Source organism: Scomber japonicus, chromosome 1 (genome assembly GCF_027409825.1).
Source record: "Scomber japonicus isolate fScoJap1 chromosome 1, fScoJap1.pri, whole genome shotgun sequence".
In the NCBI taxonomy this organism is placed as follows: Eukaryota; Metazoa; Chordata; class Actinopteri; order Scombriformes; family Scombridae; genus Scomber; species Scomber japonicus.
Genome location: NC_070578.1, coordinates 6,169,006 through 6,192,051, shown reverse-complemented (window position 1 = coordinate 6,192,051; position 23,046 = coordinate 6,169,006). Strand labels below are relative to the sequence as shown.

The window sequence follows — 23,046 nt, the reverse complement described above, 5'->3', positions numbered from 1 at the left end:
TTACTGTAAAAAACAGTGTAAGTTGCACTACTGTATGTCACAGTCTATTTTGGGGAGTGTCATGCTGGGAAAAACGCTAATATTAAAGAGAATTAAAGGTTTATTTGATTGCACCAGTAGCTATTCATTTATAAACATGGTTAACGGTCCGGTAATGATTTGCTTAACTGAACTGGACCGGTCAGACTGGGTTCGGATTAGGATTTGAGTTTCAATTAAGCCTTTTAAAAGAACACAGTACATATTTGACTTGTGTCCAAGTCGCAGTTAGTTTCACCAAGCTCACTGTCCCCGAACTTTGTCAGTCCCAGAGTTAAACAAAGCATCATCCTCTGTTCCTTCCAGTGGAAAAACAACAAAGTTAGTGTATCTTTTAATCTTCATATCTGTGCTCATACTGTGTGTCGTTGCAACAGTGCAATAGCTGATCTGGTCTGTGCACTTTTACTCATCATGCTTCATCATCTGCTGCTGTCAGTCGGGTCAGTTTGGTCTGTAAATACCCAAACACATTGAATCAGCATCCGCCGGTGAACCCGCCTGGTTTTATTTTTCATTTTTCCGTACAACATACAGCAGTAACGGGTCATCAATAGACTATCTAGTTTCATTAGCTGCAGGCACAGCTGGAGCGTGCTTTACACAGCTGTTTACAGGACATTATACTTCATAAGTATCATTGTTATCTTTATTACAGTTATTGTTATAGTTATCATTCTTAGTGTGGATGGCATTTTACATACCTATAATCATATCCAGATCCAACCTATCTCTGTATTTTGCTGGTGAATAGGACACACCGGTGTATAAGACGCACCCCACTTTTCAATGAAAAAAGAAATTGCGTTTAAGGTGCGACGGTATTTAATTTATTTGTATCTGTTCAAAAACTGAACTGTAATAGGAAAAAAAAAATCAATTAGCCAGTAATTTTCTGGACTCTGTGCTGGTTGCATGGCAACTGTTTCTGGCCAATGCGTAGTTTTTCATGACTCACCATCAAACTGCAGTCAGTTTTAGACTTTGTACATATGATTCAAATGAGATAACGCATGTTAATTGGTATTTGTGCTGATTTTAGCTTTGTATTCAACATACAGACATGAGATCGCTATCCATCTTATCAGCTTACTTGCTCCAGTTTTCAGCATTTGCAATGAATTGGCAGCATGCTTTATCTGCAGTGTCAGTAAAACATGCAAATATAAAACCCAGGCAGATGATAGTCTTGAAGTTATGATGACACACATAAACTGTGACGGGGTGTGGATCCATTTTTATGTGCCCAATAAATGTGAAAGTGAACAGAACGTAACTAGGACGATGCAGTGTACGATATGAATGAAATGCATTGAATTAAAGTTCATGTGTCCTGTTGTGTGTGTTTGCAGCTTGCAGGAGGTGTAATCCTGGGCGTGGCCCTATGGCTGAGACACGATCCCCAGACTAGCAACCTGCTAGGAGTTGAATTTGAAGGAGCCCAACCACCAAACACCTTCTACATCAGTACGTATCTCATCCGCAAACATCTTAACTGTGTGACTCTGTGCCTGACTGTGCGCTCTAATGGAAAAAAATCTGTTACTGTTGAGAGAGGCCTTGTGGGCAAAAAAAAAAAAAAACATCTGTTGCCAAACCAACGTTAATCACATGGAGAATGATGGTGTTAAATTTGTTTTATTTCCACTCAACACTGCACATTGTACTCTACGGTTAGGGTAACTACAGCAAAGAATACAGTACAATGCTCATAATGCTCATAGCTTACACACTAAAAGGAAATGTCACTGTGACAGAAGACTATCTATTTAGCATCATCGTTTCCTGTTATTGAATGCAGGTTCAGTGTCTTTCGTTTGATGTGCTGCAATCACCAACAGTGAAACAATAACATTAACTATTAATGTCTAGGCTAAGTGGATCATATTTGGTCTGTAAGGCCCCTATTGATAAAGAACAATGGTATATTCATTTTTAATGAGTTAAGGGTTTACTATGCAGGACCTTCCTGAAAAACAATGTATAGACTCATACAAACGCTTCCGGGCGATTGTTTCACGCCTGTTAGGTTCTTAAAGCACAAACAAGCATGAAACACTCAACAGATGATTCCTTGTGGAGACAGACGTTTCTCCTTATTTATTTGTTACATCAAACTAATGCAGGGCTAAATACAAAGAGCAACAAGACTTCTGTTTTTCTGTTTTTTTCCTCATGCGTGAATGCTGTGGTTAAAGCACAGCAGCTGAGGAATGAGAGAGAGAGAGAGAGAGAGAGATTGAGGGAGCGGTGGAAAGCTTACTCTTAAACAGAAAGCCTGTGAAGGAGATAAATGACTGACCAATAAGTGGTCCGCAGTGTTTTTTCAGGTCACTTTTTGGTATCAGCTCAGCTCAGCAAAAGTTTTTTGTGCTCTAAAAAGAGAAGAGTGGACAGAGCTTTTAATCAAGAATGGACAGACGGACTCTTACGTTACTTCCTACAGGCAGCTTGAAACCAACATGGCACATATAAGCCCAAGTCAAAATGGCACAGAACATAAATGATCTAAGAGCCCGTTATGATGGATTTACTTAACTTTAGGATGCCCATTTTTATAAAAGATCTCCTTCTATGTCATTTCTTTTTAAATGCAGCCCTCATAAGCCAATTGACATGAGAAAAGATTAATTTACAGTACTTAACATGTGTGTATAACAGAATTTTAGTTTCTTCCATGTTGTTGGTTTACATACTTAACTGTTAAAATGTTTCTATGCGCATTACAGGACCTGCACCAGTACCTAAAGATAAGAGCTGATCCATCATGGACAGTCAGTAAATTACTTTTGGGACCCATCCTGTGGGTATTAGAGTAGATACAAATTCTAAACTAGTTGGTGATAAGAATAGTGAATTTCTAAACTTTCAAAAGGACGATAAGGCTGAGAGCAAAAACTTTTACCTCTTGTTCCTCCATTATTAACTACACAGTCAGGTGTTGTGTTGATGTGCTCTGAACACATATGTGCAAGCATACTTTTCTTTTCTGGGCATTTGCCATGTTTATGCCATTTTGCACAATGGCAGCGTCCCAGCGGACATTAGCCACTGACATGATTAACAGAGCGCCTGCAGAGATGGTCGTCCATCTGTCAGACTCTCCTGTGTGTATACAAAGAAGCTCTGACGTTGTTAGTGTCCAGTAGGTTGTTGGTCACCACCTCCCTGACCAGCTGTCTTACTGCCTGCTTTCTGAGTCTGACTAGATTACCAGCTGTACAAACCCAGGAGGTCTCCAATGCTTATGTTTTCCTCACAACCATATGTGGTGGAAAGTGGGCAGCCACGATGATCAGGACCTTAAAAAACTACTAGTCTTTTAGTACTATTTGTCTGTCTTGTTTGTTTTAGGATTGGTTGTTCTGATCTCCAAAACTGAATAAATATAAATTCTTCCAAACTGAATCATTATCCATGAATTCATTCTCATTATTATTATTATTATTGATACACTGATCTACTAAACTTAAAAAAATGTGAACGATGTTTCACAATTTCCCAGAGCTCAAGGTGAAAGGTCTTCAAATTTACTTTAATTGATTATCCAAATTAGCAGATCTTTTTTTGCTAAACAACTAATCAATTAGTCTAATAATTTCAGCTTCACTTGGTAGTGTCTAATCAGACAGTGTCTTTCACGTACTCACACATACAGTACAGTACAGGAAGTACAGGGAGAGCAGTGGACGAACTGACTGTCAGTGACCTGGACATGAGAATAATGGACTGGTGTGAAATATGTTGATGTTGAAACAGGGCCTCACCCCAACCACTTATGACCAGGACTAACAGAGGACACATAGCTCATCATATGACTCTGTTCAAAGCTAGCGTTCCTGCATGAAGTTAGCAGCAGCATCAGCTCTCCCCCGCAACCAACATCGACGCCCACATTACAAGAGACGCTTCCTCCCGTCTGCGTCAACATGAGTCATCCGCCTTGTGATGAAAAGGAGGTGAGAAGAGGGATGAAAGGGAAGAGATCATAACAAGAGGCTTTTTATAGTTTTTAAAATAAGATGAGCGAAAGAGCCCTTTTTATCTACATGTAAAACATGGAGATAGGGGAAATGGAGCGGGTGTTGGAACTTTTGTTTTTGCCGCCCTCTATGTCAGCATAGCTGTGGCCGTTCAATGAAAAGCACTCACCACTCAGAGAGGAACTACTTAGGGACTTTCTTCCAAACAGCCTCAATGATTGCATCCTACCCATTACATAAAGCCTCCCTCTCATTCCCGAGGAGGGGAGAAAAAAAGGCCTGGTCGGTATAGGAAAAAATTCCTCACTGGCTCTCCCTTCTTCCCCCTTTCCCTCCTCCTTCTCTTCCTAAGCGGCCCCACCCCTCCTCCTCCCTCTTTCTCTGTGAAAGTTTTTTCCTCTCCTCACTGCGCTCAGTTTCTTTCCACTGTCGCGCCCCCCTCTCGCTCCCACTTCCCCATCTGGTTGTGGTTAGTGTTTGAGTCGCTGTCTCTTTTCTCCCTATTTTCCCCCCCTAGTCCTCCCTCTACCTCTGTCTGCCCTTTTTTCCCATTTCTATCCCCTGCCTCCGCCAGCAGCTTTTCAATATGGAGTCTTACATCTGCTTGTGTCCTTTCTCTTCACCCCTAAACATTCACAATCACCCAATGGCTGCCTGCTTAAACATAAATTAACTGACGTATAACTGAATAATCAGCTGAAAGTGCTCTCCAGTTTTACTTTGAAATGAAATAAATGATGAATGCTTTCGAGAAGCAAAATGTTGGCAGTTCCTCAAACTTTTGTGGCTGAGTTCAGTTTCATTAATTATCTCGGTAGCAAAGGAGTTGAAGGGTCAGTTCCTTTTTATGTTACGTAATCTTTACAGATTTTGAGGCAGCGTTGGAGAGGGGAGGCTGGTACGGAAGCGTAACTGATCTTGATCACAATTAGAAATGTTTTCTTTATCAGAGAGCAGGCCTATGACTCTTACTTGCATACAATGCCTCAATCAAGCAACAGATGTCAAACTAGAACAAAGTGGACTTTTGGAAGGTTAACTCCTGTACAGTACATGTTGAGAGTTTGTGAAAAAAGTCAATACAGCACCACCACTAAAAATGTGTCAGACAAGCAGATGATAAGACAGACTATCTAACCATGAAAACATCTACCACAGTTTGCCATGACTGTCAATGTTTAGTCAAAATTCACTAAACTAGTGAACTACTGTTCAAACGAGTACTTCAAATGAAACTGTTGATCTACCATTGAAAGCCCCGTTAGCCCAACAGCAAACTAAGATACTGTTCTCTTTCCTAACATTAACTGGAGAAACCAAGCCAGCTGTTAACCATTACTGTTGAAACCAACCCACCTGAGAAGTAATGTGTGGAGACTTTGTAGATTTAACACCATTGATGTAAAATGGTGGATAAGAGAGAGGCTATTAGGAGACTATGTAAAATACACCTGCCTTTAAAAGAACATTTTCACTGAAGTCAGGCAGCAGAATAATTCCTAACAGAATGCTAACAGAACTTTTTGTTTATCCTACATGGGCTACAGATGAATGTAAAAAAACTACATGATAGTTTTATCATTTACAGACAGACTTCTTTGTTCAACATTTGGCCCACAGTCCCAGTGCTATTGTGCTGTTATGTTAATAGAACATTCATTCAGCTCATGAAAGTAATTTAATTTTTTAATTCGAGTAAGTCACAAGACTGCGAGCTTGTGATCCCAAGCTCTGAAACGGTTCTAACTGTGGTAACTGGAAGTTCAAAGTTGATGTGAATTACAACAGACAAACACTTACACTGAGTTAATAGCAGAAGATCAATGGATGTCATTTAATTTGATTATGGTTTTCACAGTGGAGCTGCACTCTGCTGTGGTGCAGGCTCCTACATGGACTGCTTTGGAAATATAAGCTAGTAAAAGGGCACAAATGCTCTGACAGTTAATGTGGAGAACAGCTGCAAACACACATAAAAAAACACACACAGAGATCCATCCCCCCAGTGAAATGCATTTTGCACACTCCTGCCTAATATTTAACCATGGTAACCATCACAATACCATACAACTGTTAATGTTCAGGCAGGGAACAGGTAGTCCCAACAGAACAACACAACCTTCTATACTTTTAGTGACCTCTGCTTTCATGGGGTCACCATTCACATAAAGTGACCAAGACCAGTGGAACTTCAGGAAGTCATTACTTGAACTACTTGACTTTCCTTCCTATTCAGTAGTAAACCACATCGTTATTTACTTTCTAAGAAGCGAGTGTCACTGCCTCCAACAGAAGCACAACCAGCATGCTGGTGATTCCCAGAAAATTTCGCATGAAAATCAGGATTTCCCTGAAGTTTAGCGTTTAGTTTTTAGTGTTTGTCTTGTCTTATCTGTTGTGCCTGTGCACTTCATCTGCTTCACCGTGGGATAGTGAGTAACGTCTTCTCGATTCCTTGGTATGTCTGGTACATGTGAAGAAATAGATAATAAAGCTGACTTTGACTTTGTTTCTGGAGGGGTTTAGATGCTCTTGTTGCCATACATTTTCACATACTTTTGTTACAATGTTTATTATTTTATTTTGAGTTATTTATTATTTACAATATTAAAAAAGAAACACTATTGGGTTGTAAATGTTTTAAATGATCATTAAATATTCAGAACAGCATTTGAATAGATTTATATTTTACGTTTCTACAGCAGCAACAGTAATATTTACAACAGCATAGTCCCTATATAAAATATCCTCACGGTAAAGAAATCTAAATATTGTCAGTAAAATAAGTAATGTTCCTGACAGAAAAACACAGTCTGAAGTTGATAGAGAATGAAAAACATGGGGGGAGGAGAGAAAAGCAATATTTTCAACTGCTCTGAAATTTGGCAAACTCTTGTACACTTAGCTGCTGGCTGAGACAAAGCAGCCCCTCCTCTAACAGAGGTACCTACAGGCAGTGAATCACCCCAGCAACAGACGGGGGGGGGGGAACAGAGGACAGGAAGAATGACTGCAGATCTGCCAACACTCCTGTTTCCCGGGTTTCTCCCATATTTTCGTGCTCTCATTTTATTGTTTCTCCTGGGAAACTCCCACAGTTTGCTTGGCCCTCAGTCCTTATTATGAATAATCTTAATACAGAAGTTTCTGCGTGCTTGCCTGACATTACCCAAATTGCCAGATTGAAGAGGACAGGAGGACAGGAGGATAGGAGGACAGGAGGAAAGACTGTCTGCATAGACAACAGCTGTATACACGCCCCTTGAATCGGGTTGTGGTGATAGACAGAACACTATGGTTTAGTGTTTAGTATTAGTGTTGTATTGGTTGGGAAATCCAACATGACTCAGTGTAACTGTGTCAGGAAGTCTCATAGCTACCAGACCCACAGTGACTGTATACATACCCAGTGGTTTACTGTACCAAATCACAAAATTAGAATCTGAGTCAGAGGAATATCCCTGCATAGGGTTTCCTAGGAACCTCATCTGCTTTGGAAATGAATAGACTTGTCCAGTAAGGGATTGAACCCTGAGGTGTTTGACTTCAATGATTCATTCTACCCTTTATCTAGGGTTCTGCTCCACATGTTCATTGTCACATCCTGTTGTATGAGCTGGATTATAGACTTTCCTTCACCATACCTTCACATTTCTAAGTCTACAACAAGGCTTGATGTAACTATCTGTCAAAAATACAACAGGCAGACTTGTTCTATTGTAAGGTTTTGGTGTAGGATAAAAAATCAAGCTACTATAAAATAATACCAATCATACCACAACACAAAGCAATGTTGCTACACTAAATCAAACATAAAATCATACATTATGACATTAAGTAACAAAGGGAAGGAGGAGGCACTATAGTGCTTTAGACTATGTTTTCTAAGAAGAACATAATAGTATGATGTACCAGGGTCAAGAAAAACTCACCACATTTTTGGACTGATTGATTCCAGAAAAACAAGTGGAAAACTGGAAACACTGTTTTGTATTGGAAATGTCTGCAGGTTGAGATATTGAGTTACCTGCATGATGTTCCTCCTTGAAGGTCTTTTCCATTGCAGTTATCTTTATCTCTGAATTCCCCACAGAATAGCTGATGTCATTTCATGGACAGCCTGCAGTATTATTAATAAACTTCCAAATCATAACGGAACAGGAAGCAGCAGAAAGGAAGACCTTCATTGTACAATAAACAATAGCGAGGTAACTTAAACAAAGCAACTAAACACATCTGGATAAAATATTTGGAGGTACGTTATTATAGTAGTTCAATTTTACGGAAATTCCACTTGTGAAATTGCTATATATTGTGTGCGACAGTGCGGATGAACTAAGAATAGCTTGAAGAGTACTTCCTGTATTTTTGAGATAATGTTGACAAAGTCTGGAGACGTGCATGATGTGACGTAAACAGTGTTGTGCGCTGAAGTGAAAAAAATGATTTGAAAGACAAAAGTTTTCATAGATATTGAAATTTTACACCAAAATGGAACAAAGGTTGTAACAAATGATGGTGTATATTTTATAGGCCTGGGACAATATACTTCTCTCCCAATTCAATAGTATCACAATGCCTGGGTACCAGTTTGATTCAAAATCAATTGTCGATTGAATGAATAGAAAAGAGGAAACCATTTTCAGACTCTTGCACAAGTATACTGTGTGCCAAACTATTCATTGTGACCTTAGTCCACTGAAATACAATATGATACAAAACTGGCGATTAAGATAAGTGGTCTAAAAAAAAAAAAAGGCATTAATTTGTAAGTGTCTTACAGTCTTATCTGCACGAGAGTAACAGACTGATTGGGAGATGGAGTGCTTCACTGTGGAGTTCCACCTTTACATTTCGTCAACATCACAAGCTGTCATTTTCAACAAAGGTGGTGGACAATAATACAAAGGCAACCCTTAGATAGGAAGGGAAAACCTTGAGTTTAATTTGAGGAACACAGGTGGCTTCTGATTTTCAACCTCAAAGAATGTCCCTAAAGGAAGGGCATCAAACAGTCTAGTTTCATAGCTGTTCTAAACTGTGAAAGTGAAAGAAGTAAATGAAAGTAAGTAATTGTCTGAAGAATGAAAAGACAGCTTGAGAGAGAAGTTCATACCTTGACCAATCGCAATCAAAAGACATCAAAAGCCAAGTATAGGAACCATTTCTTATTCAGAAGGTTCACTGGATAGCATGTGGTCATTTTAGTTGTGGCCTTGAAAGTTGAGAAGATCTCAACACATCTCGTGCAATGCTGCAACATGCACAGGAATGGTGTAATCCATCAGCTCCTCTTCAGTCAGTACAAGGGAATACTGTAGGTCTGATGAATAGAGGCAGACAGCAGAGAGCATAATAGGAGAGGATTCATGAGGAGGCTAAATCAAGACAGACAGGAAAAGACATTTAAGTAAATGGAATTATTGAGAGCATAATTTCAAATGAGCAAATGCAATACATAAAAAGGATGGGTGGTGGTTTTGTAAGAGATGGAGACATTGAGACAGCAGTGGAAGAGGGAGGGAGGGAGGGAAGGGAGGGACTGTGTCAGACTGGAGAGCCACAATATAGGAGATGGAGGCACTGCTTGGTCAGTGGCCAAGATATCGATTTATAAATTAGCATTTGTGTGAGTGTGTGTGTGTGTGCGAGTGAGTGGCTCTGTGGGAAGAAGAGGGGTGGGGTATACGAGGTACGGGACCAGTTAGTGGTCCAGAATCGAATTATGTCTGAGCTGACAAGCAGGAGTAATGATGCCTGGACTGAACACAGAGAGCTCTACTCCCCTGATTCAAGCACAATAAGACGGTGAGAGAAAGCCCAGGTTCTCACTGACATCAGTGTTTGTGCTTCAGTTGATGTCTGTGAGCTGGAAAAATGATTTTCTAGTCTGATAAAATTGAGGTTGGCAGTTTGTTTTATATGTAGCCCAAAATATTTAATATTAAATGAATTTTAAAAAGATATAAAGTAAATAAGCATTAATATTTCCATGATAAATTATGAAATATTGGTTAAAGTAAAAGAAAGAAGGTAGTTTTTCTCCCGGAGTTCCTGAGGAACATCTTAAAGATAAATAAGCTGGTTCTAGTTTTCTTGATGCTGAGTAACAGTCAAAGCTTCTTTTTTATTGCCACACTTCACACAAGAGGCTAAGAGGCTATTCATATCACATTGACTAAGTAAGTAGTTGCCTCATTGTGCACATCCTGAGACTGCAGAAGTGTGCAGCGCTGCTTATATGGAGTTAAAGGTAAATAAGTCTGTCCCCTACCGTAATGGCAGTCTGTGTTTTTACAGAAGCATAGCACCCACTCTACAATCTCACCCTCTGCCCCCTTTATGCTATTAGTATAAGGGGGGTGCTATTATGTTATGTTATTATGTTTATCACAATTATTTTTAACACAATATATCGTCCAACAAAAGTAGTTATGCTGACGTAGATATCGACATATCAGCTGATAATCTCAAATAAACATCTGTGATTGGTCATTGTCCGCCAATAATATTGGCTGACTGAAATCTCAGTCAGGCTCTACTCTGCAGTTACTTTTTTTTTTCTTTTTCTTTTTTTTTTAAGTTTACTGCACTGAATGGAAACCAACCTGCTGGATGGAAAAAGACATTTAACACAGGAAAGTCTTAGGCAGTCGTGTGTATTTATAGAACTAAAACTTGCAAAAACAGCAAATCAGCCTTTTAAATAAAAAAGAAAAGAAAAAGGAAAACAAATCAGAAGTGATTTTCTCGTCTCCGGTCCCATCTTTCCACCCAGCTTTTAGCCTGACTGACTCACACCAACACCAGACCGCTGACCTGAACTTCCAACTAATTTTCACTTCTTTCTCTCAGCTGTTGTACTAAAAAGGGCCAAATCACAGCTGGGTTTTTTTTTTTTTTTTTTTTACAACCAGAGAAATGAGTCTGTTTGTGATGAGACGGTGGAGCACATTCCCACACTTCTTTTTTTCTTTCCTGACATTCTTCACTGTGAGGAAAGTGTATGTGTGAGGAAAGAGAGAACAAGTGCAGGACCTGGTTTATTATGTGCTGAATTATAGAGCAGACAATTTATATAAGAAAACACCAAACAACTTCCTGTGAACATAACTGGAACATGACTCGCTTTATCCTACTGGCACTAAAAACATCATTGCGCCCTCTGCTGGCTGTCACGTGTTACTGGACACATGTAGGTATTTAAATGGGGTGGAGGATATTTGTAAGGCTTTAAAACCACTGTGGTTTTTAAGCCTTTTTCAGTGGTTTGTTGTTTACATGAACATGAGGATACAGTCAAGTACTCCGGGTGTCCCTGCAGCACTCCTGTCAGGCCCCTACTAATTGATCTACTGCGTCATGGATATTAATCAGCCTGTCCTTTTCTGTCCGTCCAGGTGTCCACATCCTGATCGGCGTCGGCGCTGTGATGATGGTTGTCGGGTTCCTCGGTTGCTACGGTGCCATCCAGGAGTCCCAATGTCTGCTGGGAACTGTGAGTCACTGTCACACTTAGTTTGTTTTGTCATTAACCAATGAGGGAAAACCCCAGCTTAATGAAAGCCTTCCGCATAACCCATTTATCCCATGTTTTCCTTCTTGTCCCACAGTTCTTCGCCTGCCTGGTCATCCTGTTCGCCTGTGAGGTTGCAGCTGGTATCTGGGGCTTCATGCATAAAGACACTGTGAGACTGCAAACACACGCACAGACACACACTCCCAGACATTTACACCAGCGCTAGAAATAGGCATGCAACATTTAGCAGTACAGTAAATACAGGATGCATTTAAAGATTTTCATGCCTATTTGGAACAGTCATTAACTGTCATATTTTTTCTTTCACATATTCATAACATGACCTACTGTTTTATAAGGTGTTTAGATAATTTGGCACCTGTTGCACCAGATTTGGTGCTTTAGATTTACAGGTTTGAATGCATGCCTACTGTTAGATTAACAGTGACTAGGATAAAAATGGTTATTAGATTTAAATCCAGTTTGTACAAACCCCATTTTTCCTCAATCAGCTTCTTATTACGACCACATGAGCACAACATGTTCTGCCAAAGTCTAAACTTTTTCATTTCTTTCACATGACCGCTTCCTGTCTTTGTGTTTTTTCTATTTACTCTTCTCACTGGACCGTGATTTTATCTAACTTCAAATTCTGCTTAATTTGTGAATACTTAATGCTATATAGAAATACTTCAGATTTTAGGTTTGAAACTTTTCAGTTATCCTTAAATTGACCTGTAATTTATAAAGACCACATTGTTTATAAAGCATTTTCCATCAGTGTCTTGTGCACTGTGTGAAAAGTAGACCCCTCATTAATTTCAGTGGGATCGCTGTGCTTTGTCTACTCTGCCAACACTGGCCTCCTGCTAAAAAAACCTAACAACACAATGTTGCATTCAAACTGACCTGGTTAAACATGTGCTGCAACACAGGGCCAAGTCTTTGTAATCAAACACATGCAAGCACACATTCCTGGTAGATTACTTTAAAGTTATTCTACAGTTAACCTCACTGATAAAAACTGATATATGGACGAAAGATCCTGTCAACCACTGTGTTGTGATTTAATATCTGATGAGCCTTCAGACTCATTGATCTATCACTCGGACCAGCCTTTTGATATGTAAACCTACCTGTTCAGCCTGGCTTTTGATTAAGAATTGTTTATAGTCTTTTCTTATTCTATTAGTTTTTATGATTTCAAATAATTACAATAATAATAATACATTTTATTTAAAGGCACCTTTCTTGGCAGTCAAGGACACCGTACAGAGTTAGTGAAATTAAAGACACATTAAAAACACATTGAAAAGAAGCAACTATACAAATAAAATATAAAGATAAAGACCATATAAAATGACACAGCAATTGACATCAGATGGAATGGGCAGTTTTAAACAGATGTATTTTGAGTTGTGATTTGAAAAGGGGGAATGAATCGATGTTTCTGAGTTGGGGTGGTAATGAATTCCAGAGATGGGGAGCAAACTTTATTTTATGTATATCTTTCTATTATAATCTTTCTTTTTTGTTTTATTTTACTTCCGTCTTGTTAATATATTGAACCTAGTTTTAGTCTAGTTTTTATTAAACTTTCTCTTTATTTTATTTTTACTTCTGTTTTGTCTTGTTAATATATTTTAACCTAGTTTTTCTTTTTACTCTTACTTTTAACACACTTATTCTCTTTTTTCTTATTTTATTTTATTTATTTTACTGTATTTAAAGTTTGTATTCTTATGTTCTTTTATGTGTATTGGTCTCAGTTTTTTCTCCTTTTCTTTGTAATTTGTTCTTTGGTATTGTTCATCGTTTTCCTTCCTTTTCTTTATGTTGTCATTTGTTCTGTCTTGACCTGTATGAAAGCCTCTATATAAATATAGTTTGATTGATTGAACAGAAAGTATTCAGTTTGAGGCAGAGCCAACGGTAACCTCTCTGTCCCTGTTTCAGGTGTCAAAGGAGATGACCAACTTCTATGACTCTGTGTACGACAAGGCCACGGTGCAATCTCTCACCGAAACGGACAAAGAGAAGACAAAGGCAGCCGCCTCTGTGCTCAAGATCTTCCACGAGACGGTAAGAACACACACTATGAAATGTATATTATAATATAATGCAAAAAAATAAAAACATTAAAAACCCCTCCCTTGAAGGAAGGAAGAGATCGCAGTTAATCGATCAAAGCCAGCTCAAGTCCTCACTGCAGTCATCTACTGTGCACATGTAAAAATAAAGACCCTCAAAGAATCATGTGACAGCTGAGAGTGTTCAGCACAGCAGCAGGTGTGCCTCTGACCCAGATACGTGTGACATGTAATACATCAACATCACCACAAGGTAGAGCTCTGCTGAATACAGCCAGTCACACATCTCAACAGCTGCACACTCAACAGATTATTACAACAGTTGGAGTTGTGAAGGCTGGAGTTTGTTCTTTTGTAAGCTTTTCCTTCATGGACATACCGCCTTTATTGCTGTTGCTACGGGACTATTTGCTACATATAACAGTTCTCCAAGCAGCAGCAGCAGCAGCGGATTCAGCCACCCGCCCCCAAAAAAGGAGGAAACTCACTGCACGGCTGCAGCTGTAGCGACTCGCTTTCAGTCAGCGTTAATTGTGAAGCAGAACACAAATAACACCAATCAGCTCTGACAGATGCCTCCCAGTGACTCAGTGCTGCTGGTGACTAAGCCTGAGCAGCACAGTCACATTACTTAAATGGACAGAGCAGCACATTACTGATCCTTATGTGTTTACTTCACTTCTCTGGTGTCAGAACAAGCTGATGAAATAATATCTGGTTATAAACATGAATTTAAACCTTGTATGATTAATTATGTCAGGTTGGTAAAAATAATTTGATAATTAATAAATCATTTTGAAAAGAAAAAAAATACATTATTTGATTCCAGCCCCCAAATACAAACAGTTTATGGTTTATTTAGTCCTCTATGACACCATACTCTAACATTATTAGACTGGACTAAATAACTAATTAATGAATTGAGAAATCAGAATCAGATTAATCAATAAAAATGAAAATTAGTTGCAGCCCTAGTTTTAACAACTTTTTGCTCTGATGTATTGCAATCCAAGCGCTCGTGCTGATGTGGGCGTGTGTTACCAAGGTTACCAAATGATCTCGCAGATGGACTTATAGTGATTTACCAAGCAAAAACAAAGAATAAAGTGCATCAAACAGATCAGGTGTTAAAGCACCATCACTAAGAGGATGCACACAAAAAAGGTCACACAACAGTAAAAATCTGTGGAAATATACAGTATAAAATGATGCAATCACAATGACAGTTTGTTCTATGTAATGTTATGTTTAAGAGAAATGCAGAATGTAAAATAATGAAAGGAAACAACTGTGAATTAAAGAAACAAACATTTTACAGGCGGTGTAAAAAAATCACCAGGCAAATTGTGTAACATGAATAAATACCCTGTAACATACAGTAATTGGAGGACACTGTTGTTTTTGTGTTTCAGCTGAATTGCTGTGGTAAAGGAGTAGGAAGTGGGGTCTTCTCGTTGATCACAGACAAGCTTGGCCTGACTGATGTGTGCCCCTCTAAAGGAGTTTCAATCGTAAGTGTGACAGTGTTTTTTTTTTTTCCCCCATCTACAGTGGTTTTATTCACCACCAACAGAGCGCAAAACCTCATCAGTACAGCAACAAATGTATGTACTATGTGTTACTGTAAGAGTAAAACACATCTCACATTGTAAAATGAATTATGTGTGATATATTTTTTGTTATACATTTGGAGTGAACACAATGGTCTTGAAAACACAGTTAATGTACACTGTCCTCATTTCTTCAGGACTTCCCCCAAGATAGACATGGTGTCTTGTTGAAGCACAGAGGTTATTAATATAATTAACCATTCTGTTTAGGTGGGCAAGTCATGGATGTATTATAAGAGCTGGATACCGAACAAAATATGGTGCCTATTCAGTTATATTACAGAATTGCTTCGGTTTGCTTCCATGTTAAGCGGCCCACTGCTCAGTAGTCTTTCCCCAATAAACTCCTGTCCGTACACTTTACATTGTGATGACATCACACGTTTTTAACTTGCTTTTCTCGGCTTGATGAAGGTTTAATAAAGAAATAAAGCAGATATAAACAAAGCTAAATAAGCATATACGGTACTATAATAACAGTGGCTGCAACCCAGAATGGATTCAGGCCTGCAGTGAAGTGGTGTTAACTGTGGATACAAATGTGGTGGTATTACAGTACACTCATAATTGACCTTGTCCGTTGTTCGAGGTGTGTCTCTTTTATAATGGTGGTCTGTGGGGAAAATGCTTATTCGGCCGCAGAGGGATTTTAAAAAAAAAGCTGCAATACTGCAAGTGACCACTGGGAAAAATTGGCTTACTGTATCCCGCGCTCAAAATACATCTATGCTACCAGTGCATTGTGTCAGTCTGTCAGTTAAAATGTAGCCATTTTTTTTAAAGAGGTGTTCAACAGGGTAATACACTCTTTACTTTCTTGCTGTATTAAATGAGAAAAAAGAGCCCTGATATGATTCAACTAGCAAGAATACAGACTGGAAGCTAGCTTGACTCTCTCCAAATGTACAGAGAGGATACATGTTGAACTCTTTCTTGATGAATTACAGTTTATCGATCCACCCATCTCTTCTGTGCAGCGTCTCTGCAGGTGGCCTGGCAAACACACAGTGACAACATGATTCGCCAAGAAATAACTACAGGGAAATTTCCTGTGAAACTGTAACTTGTAGTTTTTACATGACTGTTTACTGCGTACATATTAAAGAATATTTAACTTTGTAATTGGTGAGTTTTTGAGGTGTTGGTAGATGTATTTTTGACAGGATAGCTGTTTCCTTTTGCTTCCAGTCTTTATGCCTAGATGAGCTAATGCCCTTCTGGCTCCAGCTCCATGTTTAGAGCACAGTCATGAGTTTGGTATTGTATGTAGACCTCTGTTAAAGGTTGAGAAGCACTGATGTAAAGCAGTTGTCTTTTGATGGAGTAATAAATAGAGCATATCATTCCAATTACATTTGTGATGTAAAAACATTGAAGGCTGTTTTTAGGGCTGTAGATTTAAGTCAGCTGCTTTGGTGCAAACTTTCAGTAGAAAGATATGCAGGGAAAGTTGTCTGTATTTAGACTTGTGCTTGCTCTGGACATTCAACTTGATTTCTTGGCAGCACATTCACATTACTGAAATGATCTGAGTCCAGTCCAAGCCTCCCAGCCTGCCAGCACTGTCCTGTGTTTAGTTTTCTGGAAGTGATGTTTTCCTGTGTGTCAAGTAAATAGTGTTAAACCAACATCAGTTGACAGGAAAAGTGGATAGATTTATTTCTCTTAAAAATATGTTTTTTACTGTGTGTGTAATCACATTAGACCAAATACAAGACACATGGTTACCTATTGTGAAGGTTAATTTAGATAAAGCATGTTGTAATAAGATTAGAATAAGTTGATAATAAAAATAATAATACAAGTAATAGTAGTTGAGTGCTAAATAAATCAAACTGTGTGTCTACAGCCATGCTAGCAGCTAGCAAGGCTGTACTTAGCAGAGCTTTGAGCTACATGCTAGCCTGCTCTCAGTGACCTGCTGATGGTAAAGGTAGTTTTTAGTATATTTTAATGTAGCATGTTCATATGCTAACATGCTAATTAGCACTAAACACACTACAGCTGAGGCTGATGGGAGTGTCAATAATTTTACAAGTATTTGTTAGGATCCCAAGCTGCTAGCATGGCTAAAATGAAGACGCTAATAAATATACAGCAGAAGCAGTTAATGTATTTACATTGATAGCCATGAATAGTCCATCTCACTGGTTAGTTTGTGGAATGTTATTACACGAACATTTGCGGGAGATAACAGAGAAAGCCTTTTTAATATTTTTGTAGTATCTTTAGCATGACTGTAGTATTGGAAGAAAGGTTTACAATTTTCATGTCTGATCTTAAACCATCAGTCAGGTTTCCATATGAGAGGTGAAAGAGGTTTTCCTCACTGTAATCATTCCTCCTGTTCATACTGACTATTAAAAGATCTGCTTCAAATGTGCCTTCAATGGAAATGATGGAGGACAAAATCCACAGTATACACAGTCATTTAAAGTAGATGTGATGCTTATATTTCCCGGTTGAGCTGTGGTGAAAGAATAGTAACAAAAAGAGGGACTTTGACTCTAAAAAGACTGTAACGTCGAAACATGGAAGACTTGACGGCTGAAGCTTCATATTAGCTTCAGATCAACTTGTAAATAATTTCACAGAAGGGGGACTGTAGATTTTGTCCTCCATCACTTACATTGTAAGTACATTATTTAATGGTCAGTATGAACAGGAGGAGTGATTACAGCAAGAGGTATGTGTCAATGTTCATTTGGGCTCCTAACTGAAAAACAGTGAACCCATCCTTTAATGTCACATAATGAAGTTCTTACTCTGAATACAGCCCTGAATGAACAAGAAGCCAAACTGCTCACTAGAATAATGATAAGAGTAACATGTAGTTTTCCTATTGACCTCAAAATGAGGCAATAAGAAAGCTATAAAATAATATTTTGATGATTTTTCCTTTGCAGAATTGCCACAGCAGGATCAACGAATTGTTCTCAGATAAGATTTATCTGATCGGTATCGCTGCTCTGGTGGTTGCAGTTATTATGGTGAGTTTCAATAATATACTGTGTTTCTTCAAAAGCATACAGCAGGTGCAGACCATTGACACGTACATTGAATGTGTCTAGACACACACTGACAGCTGCAGCCATTACATCATTAAATCCTAAATATAGTCATGTAGTCATGGCCAAAGGTGTGACTGCTCTTTTACTGCATCGATGCAATTATTAAATGGTTGTAAATAAAGCATGTAAATCCTGTAATATAAAATATAAATGATGCGTGTTTAACTGCATCAGTCACTTAAAAGATACAAGTACAATGAATCTCTCTGACTTCAGCAACAGTCACTGCTTTTAATTAGACTAATAGCACTTAAAAACAAAAAGTGAGCCCACTCAGACTAATTTGATCCAACATATTTAGTGTATAGCTATCTAAATGTCTAAGACCTGAAATTACTTGGCTAGATTAACGTATAAGGCTAGTGTTATTCTGCTTCTTCTTCTTCTTAGTATTTCTGGCAGCAGAACAGTGTCTGTGGGATTGAGTAATAATAAACTACATTGTGTGTTTATGGTAATGAAGGAACACCAAGTGTGACTCAGTGATGTGCTAAAAAAATGGAATATGACCATTATCCTTTCTGTTGTATTATTTTGAAAGCACAATCTGAGTCTTTTATAGGGAATATATTTCACATTCTCACTTGTCTTGTGTTTTATCCTCCTAGATCTTCGAGATGATCTTCAGTATGGTGTTGTGCTGCGGGATCCGCAACAGCCCTGTCTATTAAAAAGTAACGGGTCATTTTGGCCAATGAAGGAAGGGGCGACCTCACCGTCTCTATCTCATTCTCTCTCTCCTCTTCTTCTTTTTCTAAGCAGCAAATATAGCTTGCTGGATTTAGTCAGCTCTTTGAGAAGACAACGTAGACCATCCTCCATTGAGCTCTTTTTTTATTACACTGTCAATGTTTTTTTTTGGTTTTTTTTTGTGTTAGTCACAGATGATGTTATGCATATTTGACCAGTGCTATTCTAACCTGATATGTAGATATTATATCACATTATGTCACACATGATTTACATGTACCGGCTCGGTGTAGCTGCTGCTTTAATCTTTTAGTGTTGAATTAGTTGTTTACTGCTTCCTCCCCCATGAACATGCCCTTATATTCTTGGTTTTATGGATTTTTTTTTCACTGTTTTATGTATAAACTGTACATACATATATATATTAACAGTGCTTTATGACTGCCTGAGCATGAATATTGTATTACAGTAGAGTCTTCTTCTTTATTCTTCCTGCACTCTTCTTGTTTGCCTTGCTCTAGACTAAACCAGATGATGGTGTTAAAGACTGGCACTCGTGTTGGCCTCACTATGTCAGAGAGAACACACACACTAACACACACACTGTCCTACAGACCATACTCTGTGATGTCTGCAGGACTCTTGGGAGATGGAACCAAATTTCTAATGACCTGATGTCTGTCTGTTTTGGCTCCATGAGTTTAGGAGGTTAGGATGAATTCACTTGCAATTTGCAACCTTGCCACTAAATCATACACACTGGCCCTTTAACACTATAGTTGTGTTTCCTTAATCAAAGGAGTTTCAGTGAAATATGACCCATAGCATTAACACCTAATGTGACTGTTGGCATGAGATGCACCTGTTGCATCCATTTATCAGTTTTGTGCTTTTTCCAAAAAGCGAATTTCCGTCCACACTAAAGCCATCACTGTCCCTGGTTGCTCAGCTCTCAGCCCTGCTTGTAGTGTCACTCATAGAGGACACACATGCAAAACTGTAGCAGTGGAAAAAGCCTCAGTTTGGTGTTTGGAATCTGAACCTGGGTTGCCTTGTCTGGTTAAGTCTAGCCAAATCTCATCTAACCTGTCATTTGTACTGTCGTGTTTGTGTGTGCACATAGAGAACACGGGTGAACACAATACCATGAACACAGTTAAACATAGTTTAACTAAACTGTGTCAGACTCTGAGATGTATGGAGGCTTGTGCTGGCCAGGAAAATAAGAATCAGTGATGATTAAAGTTTTAGATTCTGGGAAATACACAAATTCATTTTCTCGTTTGAAGTGAAAGGAGAAAAATAATGCCACTTTTTACGTTTGATATAAAGCTAGCATCAGCAGGAGATTAGATTAGTTTAGCATAATGACAAGAAACAGGGCGAAAAAGTATTGTTCCTTACAAAATATTACATTTTCTGAATTGATGCGTTGAATCTTGTTTATAATCTACGCACCAACAGAAATGTAAAACAAGTGTTCATGATATTGTGCCTGTTTGGTCTGTTTGTGTACCATCTCAGGCTGATTACAGTAGTGGTATGTGTACCAGCAGAGGGCAGCGAACTCATGTTAAATACTACAGAGTCATCCACAAACCAGCTTTCACCACCTGCTGAAATTCAGCCAATCAGAAAGCTCTCAACAGGGCAACTAAACATACCGATTGCCCAGCTGCCTCTGACGCCGCCGAACTGCTCAGCGTTCTATGTTTTGCACGTCATAAACACACACTCACTTTTAGCCATATCATCTTGTGTAACCATCCATATTATCACAACTTTTGTCAACCAACTAAAACCTTGTCTTGTTAATGTGTCATGCTGAGAAAGTGAAAGTGTCTTGTAATATTTACAGCTCTGAAATATTGTACTAAAATCATGAAGGCTGTAGAAGGACGATGCCTTTTTTCTCTTTGTATTGTGATATCTTTGTCTGGTACGTTGTCAAAGGAGTGAACAGAGGGGGAAAGATTTTGTGGCAGTGGCAACTGAGATTAAATCAAACATTTAACACAACAGCCAATTTCTTACCCCAGAAATCATTGAAAATAATATTACAACCTACATCAGTCCAGGAACATGCAGCCAAGCTGTGTTCCTCTGAAAGTATTGTCCATGTTGCTGCCTTTTGAACTTACTCTCAGAATCCACTGCCACTTCAGTCTCAACCCTCTCTACTCTTGTAGACTGTGGTTTGCCCAAGTATAAAGGGATTAAATGTATTTTACAAATAAACAATCATCTGGTCTTGTCTTTTTCTTTGGGAACCTTTTAATATGGAAAATGGGATAACAGTAAGATGTAACAAGTGATGATACCCACTGATGTCACACAAAATTCAATCAGACAGTTCTGAACTATGCCACTAGGGAGTGCTGTGTTCAAATAAATCAGCACCAGTGCAGCATTCATACAGCAGGTCATTCTGGGTGAGAAATGAGGGGACACAACACAACAAGCCTCCAGCAAAGCTTTCAGAGCTCAGGTTTGTGGAGCTCCACAGGAGGGAGGGAACAGCTAAATTGGCGTTTTGATGATGCTGGTGAAGAGTGAGCACTCCTACTCCAAAATCTCCCAGATGGTGTTCAGCTGGTTTGAGGTCATGTGACTGAAGGATGTAGCATCTGATTCACATCATTTTAATCCTCATCAAACCATTCAGTGAGTTCTTGGAATCATCTGTATTTCTTTATGTTTCTCCAGTCATTTGTGCAGGCTTTAATTTGCCATCCTTTGGAAACTTCAAATAAACGTATAAAACAAAAAAGTCATCATGTCCATGTGAGTAGGGTATACTCTTGTATTTTATTACTATATACTACTGTATACTGTTAACAGAAAAATGATAAAATCTCTTTTTCTTTTTTAACACTCCAACACAGACAAACGTGAATTAAATATATATATATATATATAGATTTTTGGGTGTTAAAGCTTCTAATGTTCAAATTGCTGGTTTATGCTGCTGTGAATTGGCAGTGTGCAGTTAAATTAAGACAGACATGAACCTCATACTGTCCCTCCCACTAGTACCAAAACCATGTTCTTCAGCTTACAAATAGTCAGTTGTTCAGTGTATCACAACAAACAGTTTTAATTTGTTTGTATTTGACCATTAGAACCACGCCCTTAGTCTGAGAACTAGCTCCATAAAGGTTCAGAGGATTTTTTCGCCTACTTCTGAAGTTTAAAAGGGAAGCAGTGCTTAACAAAACAAACACACTTACAGGAACACTCAGTTTTGTGCTACAGTTTGAACAGTTTTAGTTATTTTAAATTGGAGATATGTACTTGTGTTTTTCTTTGTGCTCAGTAGTTCTCAAGTGGGCAGATGTTGAATTGTTGCTTTCTTGGTCATGATCTAAAATAGTGAATCAGGATGTGAAACATGACAGAGGTATATATTTCACAATGTCCAATGAACTCTGTTATCAAAAAGCCTTCAGAGACACTGCAGGAGAACTGAGTCCAAGTCACATTTTGAGCTCTGCAACATTTTATTTGAAAGCAAATAAAATAAGCCTCTTAAATGAACTAGCATCACAAAGCGTTAGCTACATGATCTTTTCATTACTTTAGGATTATGAATACTGTTGATAGAGCATGACATCATACAATGAAAACCATGTCAGCAATAATCTTGATAGGCTTCACGGGTACTGATTTCTAAAGGGAAGATACAGTATGTTTGCATAATACTACTACCACTAACAACAACAATAATAATAACAACAAGAATTATTATTATTATAATCATCATCATTATTATTACATTCAGTTCTGTGCTACAGTAAAAAACTGTAGCACATAGAGTATACACATGAGAATACAAAATATTAGTTTTAGTAGTAGTATTATTGTTGTATTATATGTATGGTATGTATGGTTTTATTATTATTATTATCATCATTAGTAGTAGTACTAGTAGTAGTATTAGTAGTAGCAGTAGTAGTGTTACACACTTTATTTCTATAGCACAAATCAAGTATAAAATTCAACCAAAAAGCAACTTTTTGTTGTAAGTTAAATAATGTTATTATC

The 23,046-nt window shown here is 38.3% G+C and overlaps 1 protein-coding gene across 1 annotated transcript in view; it reads left to right on the top strand.

Moving 5' to 3' along the window:
• The window catches only part of cd81a (CD81 molecule a), a 30,540-nt gene extending 9,297 nt beyond the window's left edge, over positions 1 to 21,243 (top strand). Inside the window, exons 2-8 of the mRNA XM_053319514.1 lie at positions 1,392 to 1,506; positions 11,423 to 11,520; positions 11,636 to 11,710; positions 13,498 to 13,623; positions 15,044 to 15,142; positions 18,148 to 18,231; positions 18,921 to 21,243. Coding sequence (XP_053175489.1) covers positions 1,392 to 1,506; positions 11,423 to 11,520; positions 11,636 to 11,710; positions 13,498 to 13,623; positions 15,044 to 15,142; positions 18,148 to 18,231; positions 18,921 to 18,983 — 660 coding nt within the window. The 3' untranslated portion in view covers positions 18,984 to 21,243. The remainder of the gene's footprint in view (positions 1 to 1,391; positions 1,507 to 11,422; positions 11,521 to 11,635; positions 11,711 to 13,497; positions 13,624 to 15,043; positions 15,143 to 18,147; positions 18,232 to 18,920) is intronic.
• The last annotated feature ends 1,803 nt before the right edge of the window (positions 21,244 to 23,046 follow it).